The sequence below is a fragment of the Corvus brachyrhynchos genome, unplaced genomic scaffold (genome assembly GCF_000691975.1).
Source record: "Corvus brachyrhynchos isolate BGI_N302 unplaced genomic scaffold, ASM69197v1 scaffold283, whole genome shotgun sequence".
Taxonomy (NCBI): domain Eukaryota; kingdom Metazoa; phylum Chordata; class Aves; order Passeriformes; family Corvidae; genus Corvus; species Corvus brachyrhynchos.
The window spans coordinates 1,056,782-1,067,938 of record NW_008237409.1 but is presented as its reverse complement, the minus strand read 5'-3'; the positions used below and the strand labels follow the sequence as shown (position 1 = coordinate 1,067,938).

Here is an 11,157-nt window from a genome sequence, read left to right as displayed (position 1 = left end):
TGGAATCACTCACGGGAGGGCTGAGGAGGATTAACGGTACTGGATCTCTTCACTCCTGATTTCCTCCCACAGCAGAGAATTCAGGAAGCTCTTGGCACTGGGAAGGTGTTTTAAAATGGGGAGCAATCACTGAGTTACTACTCTAGCTGAAGGTAGTTTTCTGGTCCAGAAAACACTCAATAAATTAAAAAGATAAAACCCACAACCCAAATGTGCCGACCTGCAGTTTTCTGAAAGAAGCCGTTTTTCAACTTATTCTATCGGATCCAGTGAAAAAAGCACCAGATGTTTTTACTTCAGCTTATATATACAAAAACCACATAGCATAAGCAAAATCACTCCATGCCAGGACATATTAATCAAACTAATTAAAGAAACCTTCAATTTCCACCCCCCTGACAAGCCCTCCTTTGGCAACAGAGTCACTTGCAGCTTCTGCCTTGCAGAAACAACCCTGGGAGCAATTGCTGCTCCCCCAGGAGGGACACACACTTGAGCACATGTTCAGGTATCTGTACACCTGTGCACCTACAGCTCGGATGAGCATCCCCCCCCCGAACTCCCAACACTTTTAACGTCCAGAAACAGAACCCCAGCCAGGGATGTGAGGACAGGGGAGAACAAGTGGCAGAGCCTGCTCTGATGGAGGCTCAGAGGCAAAAGCTTCGTTACCAGCGTTATCTGTGTAACCTCTGTTTCTGCTGAATCTCAAGATTTAGGGGATAGAGGATGTGTTATCTGTTTAAAAAAATCACCAGGAGGTTTTTACATATGGCAATGACCTTGTGCAATTAAAGGCACAAGGGGCCCAGGCGCAACGATGGAGGCGACTCAGTCCAGGGCGACAAACCAGCCCCTTCTCTGCAACATCCTCCTCACCTTCACTGCGAGGGCTCCAAAAGATTCATTATCAAACTCAACCAAGAGAAAGCACAGGTCTGTGAAAAACAAAAGCTCCCCCTGTGCACGCTGGAGAGGACTTGCCCAGTCTGCTCCCTGTGATCCACTGGGAGAAGGAATCAACACACCAGGGAGCGAGTGAGGCAGCGTCTCTCCCCATTTTCATATCACATTTTTGGGCACGTTGCGAGGAGCTGCCTGTTTTCTCAAGGTCACCATGCTGATTTTAATTCTGCCTGTTGTATGCAGACTGCCCGTCTATGGAAATGCTGCATTTTGTTCTCCCGTTTCTGGCCTTTCCTCAATTAACATTTCCAAACAGTCCCACAAGGCTCAGAGTGCTCCTTGCTAATCACTTGGCTCCTGCATTCAGGAAGCAAAAGGGGTTGGGTTCCATCAGCTGGGTAGATTCATAAGCAAGAACTTATTTGTGGCTTTTAGGGTTTCTTTCTGCTCAGAGATCATCAGGATTTGTGCTAATTTCTCTGTCACTCAAGCTGGCTGCTCGGCAGTGACACTGAGAAGGCAAACTGAGCTCGTATTAAATGACCTCACTCTCAAGGCAGCCTCAGCCGGGCACACGATGTGGTGTCTCTGACACAAGCTCACCCCCTGCAAGCGTGACAGAACCATGATCATCATTTAGAAAACTTCTGAAATATTTGCACAATGCTCACTTTATGTTTCCTCAAGAACCTTGCAGAGACCAGGTGGCTCTGCTGATTTCCTCTGCCCTCTCCAGTACAACTGTGGTTTAGCTGCATTGGTATTGATGCACTTCAGGACTAAGTGAATGAAGATTTTTCTCTTCAAGACAAAGACCATGAACAATAGTTCCATGGGAAGGAAATGCCTCATTCCTGCCCGTGGTCCTGCCCTGGACACCACAGACACCTACAAGAGCAGCACTGCCCTCTCCCATCTCTGTGCCTCTGCTTTCCCACCTGCGGCATCAGGATATCAGCCTCGGATCTGCAAAACCATCCTTTACTGCACCCCAGAAAACTCAACTGATATTTGAAAAGCTGTTTAAGATCCTGTGCACAGGTGCCACAGAAGATGCTGCATTTCCCCAGACAGTTGTGCACTCTGGCTCTGAGGCTCCTTCCTGAGCTGTTCCATCCTGGGGAGGGTGAGCGCTGGGGTCTGAGCCCTTCAGCCACCATCTCCTCAACCTGCACAAGGGCTGATTGAAAGGATGCTGGATAAATCCAGGTCAGAAAGGTCAGGCTGCACAGGGCTCTCCTTCTGGGCACAGAGAATTAAGTGATTTCTTCACCTGTGATGGCCATGAAGACAAGATACAAATGAGTTTACAACCTGACTGTTCTTTACAACGTGCTTTTAAGTTGGTATTTAACGTAAAGTCTCTGATACTGGAGGTTCCAAATGAATTGTTGGGCTGAGTTTGCAGCCTTTACTGGAGGCTGGAGGGATTTTTTTTCCTAATCAGTATTACTATTGCAGTTTGTTTGTTAAACAAGAAAATAAAAACACCAGCCCCTTTCTCGAGTGCTGCTGCAAGTGGAGCCTCTCCCCTTCTTCAGAGAAAGCATCCACAGGCATCTCTTCCTTGGGTGCACCCCAGCCAGGGCAGCTGCTCGCTCCGTCTCGTCCTCTGGATGGAATTTTCATTATGGGTATAAAATTAAGCAATAAGGTCTGACAGACAGTCCAGAGCCGGGCAATTATTCCAAGCCTCAGGTGGCATTATCCAGCGTGAGGCCAGGGGCAGGATGACTGTAACCACCTGAGACGTTCCATAATCGCCTGGAAAAGCGTGGCCAGGAGCCTGATTTGCTATTCCAAACTGGAGCCCGCTGGGATGCGGGGCTCACACTGGCCTGTGTTTATTTTTACACTTCACATCAGGTGCACCAGCCAGGAAATTAAAAGACAAGGGAGATGGATCCAAGAATTGGCAGCTTTTCCTTTTTGTTTTGTGTTTATTAACACCAAAGCAGGGAGCAGGACAGAGCAGGACAGAGCTGGGCGAGCCACGGGCATGGCACTGCCCCAGAACAGCTGTCACCCTGCCCCTGGGGGACACTCACAGTCCCCATCACCTGATGAGAGCCTAAGGGCAACAAACTGGTGCCAAATAGGAAACTTGGGAAGTGGCCCCCAGCCCTGAGAGCAGAGCAGCTCTCCTCATGCTGCTGCCATCCCAGCTCCTACCCTGGATCCCCCAGCCTGGAGAACTGGTGACACGGAGCAGAGATGTCAGGGCTGCTCTGCAGCGCTGCAGCCGTTAATGTGTTTAAGAAATGAATATTTATAAGGGGGGATGTAATATTAAAAACACACACATATAAAATATTAACATGGCACATGTCACTGCTGCAATCTAAACAGACAGGTGTGACTGATGGTGTTCACTGATAGGTGTGTAAATGGTAAATAACATTAACTAATGAATCTTCACAGCCCTCACGTGAAGTTTAGAAGCAAATATTTGCTTAAAAATTGCTCCAAACCCTCTGTGTGCAGCTACTGCTCCCCGATCCTCCGGAGAAGATGAACACTCCTCAGCTCTGTCACCAAGGGTTAAATCTCTCCGTTGCCAGCCCCAGGTCCCTGGGATGGATTTCACGGGGAGGGAGCGGTGTGGAGCCAGAGCTTCCCGCAAAACAACCGCACTCTCTGGAGTCCCATTTATGAAGTGATACAGCTGACAGGGGAATAAAAGCCCATCTCATCTCGGAAAGCAATAACAATAACACTGCCTCCATTTATAGCTTATGTCACACTTTTCATCCAAAGCCCTTAAAGCACTTTCTGTTTTAAAAAAACATCATCACCGTGTCTATGGATGCTTTTCCCCAAATCTGTGGGTCAAACCTGCTGGAGCAGCTCTCGCTCAGCCCCAGCCTCCTAAAAAGCACAATCTGTGACCTGAGGGAAGGCTCCCTCTGACCAGTTCTAAGGATACTCGGTGCTATAGCCAGGCTGCTGCCAAGAAAAGCTACTCTCAAAATGACCAAATTAGGCAATTATTTCTATATATTTTAACTACTCTTTACTCAAAACTGCCTGGGGACGTATTTTTAAATGCACATGACCTTGCCTGACTTGAGGGAGATGGCGATAAACAAATAATTGCAGTGACTTAATTATATTTATATCTCATCTATAAAAATATCAATTATAACCTCAGAGATCAGCTCCAGAACCAAGGTCCAGCTAGACAGAACACAAAAGGCTATTTTTTCTCCTCAGAAAAGCCTCCTCCTTCACCAAGGCACAGCTGATATCTCTCTAACAGCACCACTCCTGTCTCTCCCAATAAACACAACTATTACACCAACTGCTTCCACCTGGACAATTACTTTCATGCACTGGAATCTGCTGGATGGACATGACCCTCACCTTCCTCCTTGAGAGCGGAGCCCGTGGGAAGGATGGGAGAGCCCCTGTGCTCTGGGGTGTGGTTTTAGTGCCATGGGGGGCACCAACCTCTCAGTCTGAGTTCTGTGGGTTCAGATCAACCCCCAGCCTTGGGCACAGCAGTGTCCACGATGCCATGCGTGGGTGCTAGTGGTCTCCTGGTGTCCCGCTCAGGGCATGGTGGGCACCTCCTGCAAGGGCCTGGGAGCCAGAGGGATGCTCACCCATCACCCAGCCCCAGGCACACCCAGGTGCCCCCCAGCCCCTGCCTGGGCACCCTCCTTGCAGCATGGGAAGCAGGGAGAACTCTGCATCAGCTGCAGAAACCCAAGTGACCGCAGAGCTCTGCCGCCATCAGCGTCTGTCTCTGGATATGGTTTAACCCCTAACACGTAGGATGTTGTCTGCACCCCACAGACAGCCTGCCTCGCTTTAATTTTGTTTAGTTTTAAGATTAAAGGACTCCAAATCACAGGCTGTCACTTCCCTCCTCTCTCTGCTGCCATCCTTAACTGTGCAAGAGGGTTAATTGATATGAAAATAACTCTGGGGGCTGGACGGCTTTGAAAAACATATAGTATTACACTCAATACCCGCAATTACAGCTTGGGGGATTCAGTCACTCAACATCTTAGGCTTTTTGCGAGTCCAAGATGTGGGGCTGCTGGGATGCAGGTCCTGGACAGCTTCTGGGGTGGCTGAAGGCTGCAGGCACCCATGGAACAAGCACAGGCTGGGCAGGGATTACCCAGGGCTGGGACCAAGAGCGTCCCACTGAGATACAGAACCACTGTACCCCCTTCTCCCGGCCTATCTCTACCTCATGCTGGGATCAACTCAGGACAGGCTGCTCTTGCACCCCTCAACTGATCTAACTGTCCCTTCCCTCCTCTTCCTCCACAAGCAGCCTGCTGGTCTGGTGCTTTTTCTCAGCTTTGCTGGAAACAACAAACCCTCCCTGGCTGCGGGATCAGGATCGCCCGGCGCAGCAGAGCCCAAGGGCACGGCCCCCACCCCAGCACACTGAAATGCTTCCTGGAGCTCCTCTCCATAATGAAGTTAGAAGGACATCATCATCCTGCCAGGCTCCCTTCACCCCCAAAGATCAATAACTAATGCTGGACTCTAGATTTTATCTGCACTTTGCAAGGGTAACAAAATAACACCACCCTCTTTTTTTTTCTTTCTTTCCAATTACTGAATCCTTTCAAGATTGACCCAGTAATTTTCAGCTCTATGAAATTTTAGGCAGTGAAGAAAGTGACAGAAGTGATCTGCCAGAATGTTGGGAGAACTTATGTGTGTGGTTTTTAGAGGAGTGCAGAAATACAGTAGTACAGAAATAGAGGATCACCAATGCTTTCTTTCCAAAAAGAAAGGGCACCTAAACAAGCTGACCCAGGGATATTTACCAAGTGCTGGTTCTCTGTGTGCCCACTGTCACAGCCAGGAGACCCTTTGGAAGGAGACATCCCAGTGATTATTGGGATTGTCTTGCCTACAATACTCCAAAATTAACCACTCCAATTAAACTCTCAGATTTTGCAGCCTGCCTTTAATACAGCTAAATAGATCAGCATGAAATGTAAGAGCTGAGTCTTATTTTCCTTAGAGAACATCCAGGAATAGCTGGACATTAACATACTCCAGCAGAGGCACAGCATGACTGGCCTGATGGCATTTTTAAGGTTATAGAATCATAGAATCGCTGAGGTTGGAAAAGACCTCCAAGATCAAGCCCACCACAGAGGCAAAGTGCTCCATGCCAGGCACGAAGTTTTATTTTGGGTGGGGTTTTCAATCCAGGGTGAGCAGTTTTGAAAATCCCTCTTCCTCTGCCTGGTTCAGTCTCTGCATTTCCACCAAGCAGAGCTGGTGCAGGTGAGTTACACACTCCCCAAATACACACACAGGAGCAACACACACGTGCCAGAATTATGTCAACAAACCCTCTCGATTTGCTTGCAAGGAAATTTATCTCGCCTTCTAGCAGTAGGGAGTGAATTTTAATCCTTTTCCCTTTCCGTGCCCACGATGATTATTCCAGGCATAGACTAACGACAGCAAACCACAGCGGATATTTTATCTGCCATTCCTCTTTCCCGTGGCTAATTTGAAGATACAGATTGCAACCCACAAGTGGTTTTAAGAATTGCCATTAACACTGTTGCTGCACACTACCGCATTTTAAACATGCTTCCAACACAATCAGAGTGTCACAATTTGTAAAATCTGGGGTGATTTTATTGGCAGTCGAGGCGGCAGAATTCACTTCATCACCACAGCCCTGAGCCAGTTCATTAGGCTGATTAGCGTAGCTACCTGTACAGAGCAGGAAAAAATGCCACAAAAGGCTGGATAAATTCAAGCGTGAAGATGAAGAGGACTCTCACTCTGCCTTTTACACTTGATTTTTCCTTCCACCTGTACTTTGCAGGGGTAAGGACCCAGAGCTCAGTCCTCTCTCTCCTTTGGCAGCTGTGCAGCCCCTCGGCACCGTCCGGGCTTCCCCAGTCGCAGGATTTTTGGCTAATCCCAGCAAACAGGCAGCATTGTCCTTCAACAGGGTAAGCCTGTTCCCTGGGATACAGCCTCCCAAACAGAGCTCACTCTCCTGGATGCCAGAGAACTCCCTTCTTTGCCAGGAGAGGGACTCCAGCCCACCCTGTCCCCAGCATGACAGACCTGGGTGCAGAGCCTGACTCTGTGGAGCACAGGGGAGGTTGTGGGGTAACATCACATTGGCATTTGGAGCCTGCTTTGGTCCTTTGGGGCTCATTACCCAGGTTCAAACCTGCAGGCTCCCTGGCACACTGCTGCAGGCTCCCCAAAGAGCACAGAAACGCTGAAGTAGGGCTGCTAGAGCACAGCTCAGCACTAGCAGAGCACAGACACCACTTGCCGTGCCCTCCCACCTCGGGAAGTGCTTACAGCAGCACAGAGCCACTGGCGGGGGACAGAGCAGGGGTCACCTTGAGGAACACCAGACAAGCATCCTGCAGAAAGCACAGGAAGGGCTCACACACCACTGCTCTGCTTTAATGTCCCTGCACAGCCTCCCGCCCACCCCGGCAGCAGAGCCTGGGCAGAGCAGGCACAAGGTGGCTCACTGCAGGCACAGCCAGGTGGGAACCCAGCTCCAGGATTTTGGACATTTCAGCAAATTGAGACTACTTCCACCTGTCTCAGAGGCCAAACCTGCTGAGTACATGCCTTGCTGGGACCAGACCCCTCAGCTCTCCTTGCTCCTAGACCACAGAGCCATGGGGCCCTTGTGCCCAGCACCAAAGCTCCACATCAGGCAGCTTTTGAACGCAACAAACAACGTGCCGACATCCTGAATGGAGAAGAGTATTTATGGCCCGTTTAAGGGTGACTGCGTGGAGAAGGGTGGAAAATTCCCTGGACATAAAAGAAAGTTGTCAGGGGTTGAACTTTTCAACCTAAGTAAGAGCTTTAAACAGGTCCCTGTTACAAATGGATAGGCACTGGCTGTTCACACACCCTCTGTGGCTCGGAAAAGCTGATCTTCCTGAGCAATTCTTGTGCTCACTGCTGAACTTTCCAGGGTACTATGATCCCTGACTTTGGAGAGGAATCAGTGCCTGGGAGGGAGCTGCTGGAGGGAGAGGGAGGGAATGCTATCCCGGAGGCTTGCCTGACTCACCCAGCCATCTGCTCACACTGAGTTTCTTGTTACAGCAAACATCAGAGCAGTGAGGGTTCAGAGCACGCTGGGGTCAGCTCTGCTGACCCTGTGGGGAGATGAAGGTGAGGGGAGGCAGCTGTCCCCCTCTCCCCTTCCCGGGGCTCCCATCCTGGATGGGCACAAGCTCCTTCCCACCCCCTGGCAGCCTCCCCAGACCACTTAGAGCAGCTGCCACCTCCGTGCCTGAGACAACAACCAGATCAACCCCGGGGCCGGAGCCAGCGGCAGCCCCGGCGCCGAGCCCGCGCACGGGGGCAGGAGCCACGCGCTGCCTCCCAGCACCACGGCAGAAAATCCATCTCCAGTGGAGGGCAGGGAACTGGGCCTTGGGGCCTGTCCCCAGGGCAGCTCCTGTTGGCTGCTCCCAGCAGAACGCAGTGCTGCCAGAGCTCGGGAATGCAGAGGGAATGGGAACAGCTCTCTGAAAGGCACAGCAGCATCGTTTATTTCCACTGAAAAGAATGGCCGTGACAGAGAAAATAATCCTCAGCTCCTCTTCACAGAGCTGTACAAGGAATGATGAAACCTCGTCTCTCTCGAGAAATATGTGCAGAGAAATTCCTCTTCTGGAGATCCTGCTTGTTTAGAGCTACCACCACCGGAGGACGAGCAGCCCTCACTCAGTTTCACAACTCCAGCACACTTGAAATCCCAGTGGATGGCTTTAGCACCTTCATTTCCTGGTGTTTCAGCTTAACTGGCCTTATGCCCAGCTTAACTAATGCCAGCCACCTCGGTACAAACCCGCTGCTTCCCGGCAGCCTCAGCACATCCAGCTCCACGGGATTTACCCTCTCCAGGGAGCCTGACAATGGTCCTCCCAAAGTAAGGTCATTAGACTGACCAGGAAAGTCACTTCTAACAAGAAAATCCGGTGCATGAGGCATGCCATGCCAAGCAGCCCCTCCCTGTGCTACCTGCAGGACAGAGGGATTTAGCACCATGGATTTGGCCACCAGCTCATCACACTGAATGCGGTTTTGGCTCCCCCATGCAGAAGCTGCCACAACACTGCAAGGTCAGAGCTCCCAACCCCTCTTACCTCTATGCCTGTTGGTCGTCTTGTCAAACATTAGCATGGCATCCTCTACCTGCAAGACAAAGAGGGGAGAGCTGTGCTTTAACATACGCTGGCAACTCGAACTCAGCACACACACCAGGGAGGGGGGACACAGCAGGAGCAGCCTGGATGGAGCAGAACTCCTTGGTTTTGGCCAGAGGCAGCTCCTCATTTTGGAAACCTGTTGCTTTCCCCCTCCCGGCCCTGGCTGACATCTGATCCTGAAGCGGAAAAGTGACCACTGAAAGTGTTGGCCCTAAACAGCCAAATATTTCAGCAGCTCTTCCATTTCACATCAGTCCCTGGCCGTGCCTCATCTCCCTTTTGCAGGGAGACAAGAAAGGGCCAAGGGAGGAACTGTGGATGCAAATCAAGCCCATGACTTCTCCAAATTAGAGACACTGTCTTGGCTGAGAATTAGGTTAAAAGAGGTATGAGCAGGGTAAAATCTGGTCAGCCAAGAAAGGTATTCAGAGGTTTTCAAAAGGGCCTTTGAAAAGCTGGAGGAGAGGGAAGAGGGAGGAGGGAGGAAGTTTAATTCGCATCAGGCTCGGCATTTCCACTTCAGAAGAGAGATGACTGATGAAATGTATTGAAGTGCAACCAAATTGCTTTCAACTTTCATTAGGATTTGCATGATTTATTCCACCTCCATTTAATCTGTGCAGCCACACCTAAAATTTTGCACTTATTGCACAAGGATATTGTGCTGGGGTTGATTTCCCAGCATTATCACACCTTGAGCTGGTGCTCTGAGGCTGCAGGAGCGGGGGCAGGTGGGTCCCGTGTGCCACCAGACACGTCCTGGGCAAGCTCTGAGATGAAATTACAGACTTGCAATTCCCTGTTGTAAACTCAGGGATGATGAAAACCTGTAACAGTGAATTGCAGAAGGTGTTGCAGGAAGGAAGAAGAACTTTAAAGAAAAGGTTTTATCCTCTAAAGGATCTGCTGCTTGGCTGGGGGGTGTGGCTTTGGGACTTTTGTTTGAGGTTTTTGGATTTTTTTTCCACCGGTAATTTTTCTGTACTTCCTTGTGCTTGCATTCTGGCTTTCTATGAATCATTTGTTTTAGCTGAGTGATTACAATGCAGTTACACGCTCTCCTCATGTCACAGTGTGCCACCGAAGGTCTCCCTGTCCCCCCAAATGCCCTCTTAGGCAGCAGACAGACATCCAGCCTATGTCTGTGAAAAATTACATCTCAACCTTGGCTGGGCAGAAGGAGTTTGGGAAGGTAGTGAAAACACAGCTTGAACCTCCTGAGTTTCTGAGGGACTGAAATATGTTTCAGGAGACAGCAAAAAAAACCAGTGCAGCAAAACTTTATGTGATGCCTAAAATTCATCTGAAAACCTGTTTCTCCCCTAAGTTGTTTGTAACTTTTTTAGTCAAAATGGTTTGCAGAAAGTGCTAGCAATGGCCTGAGAAAGTGCAGAACTACAGGTCTCCTGATACCCATCTTGGCTGAGACCTAAAGATGCTGATGCACTGAAAAACCCAAACTGCATTAAGCACAGAGCCGTTTGTCCTGCTGTCTCTGTCTTCCCTCCAAGGGGGAAAACTCACCAGGATGAGCAATACCAGGAGGCAGATAAGGACCAGGCTGCCCTTCACCCTGCTTATCTCTGCTCCAGGGTTATGTTTGCTCAGCTATCTTTATTTTTCATTCTCACAGGTCTTGGCCTCACTAGAACCAAAAATTACACGTTGCACCTGCTGCCGTTTCCTGGGGCATCGCAGCTCCCGGTGCCTCCTCGGCCCCCGCACCAGCCACACTCTGTCTCTACTCAATCCCTGATGCAAAAGGTTTAGTATCAAACTTTTCTGCCTCCAGAGCCTGGAGAGCTCTTGGATGCCCAGGAACACAGACGCAGCAGCCCAAGGAGGTCCCCTGTCCCCCGACCCTGCATGGAAGCTCTCCAGGCTGGACCCACACCGTCCTGCCAAAATGACACCTCCTCCCGCAAGGATGTTACTGAGGACTTCAAAAAGGCTGCTGTGATGGTTAGGGGGAGAAGACATGTCAGGTGAGGCACAACATGACTCTGCTCTCACTCCAGCATGGCCACGTCTCAGCCGCTGCTGGCAGCAGCGCCCC

At 50.1% G+C, this 11,157-nt stretch overlaps 1 protein-coding gene across 1 annotated transcript in view; it reads right to left on the bottom strand.

Moving 5' to 3' along the window:
* MSI2 (musashi RNA binding protein 2) overlaps positions 1-11,157 on the bottom strand; it is a gene marked incomplete at its 3' end in the record, with an annotated part of 201,277 nt that overhangs the window by 66,920 nt on the left and 123,200 nt on the right. The window contains exon 4 of the mRNA XM_017730873.1: positions 9,039-9,087. Within this exon, the coding sequence (XP_017586362.1) occupies positions 9,039-9,087 (49 nt within the window). The remainder of the gene's footprint in view (positions 1-9,038; positions 9,088-11,157) is intronic.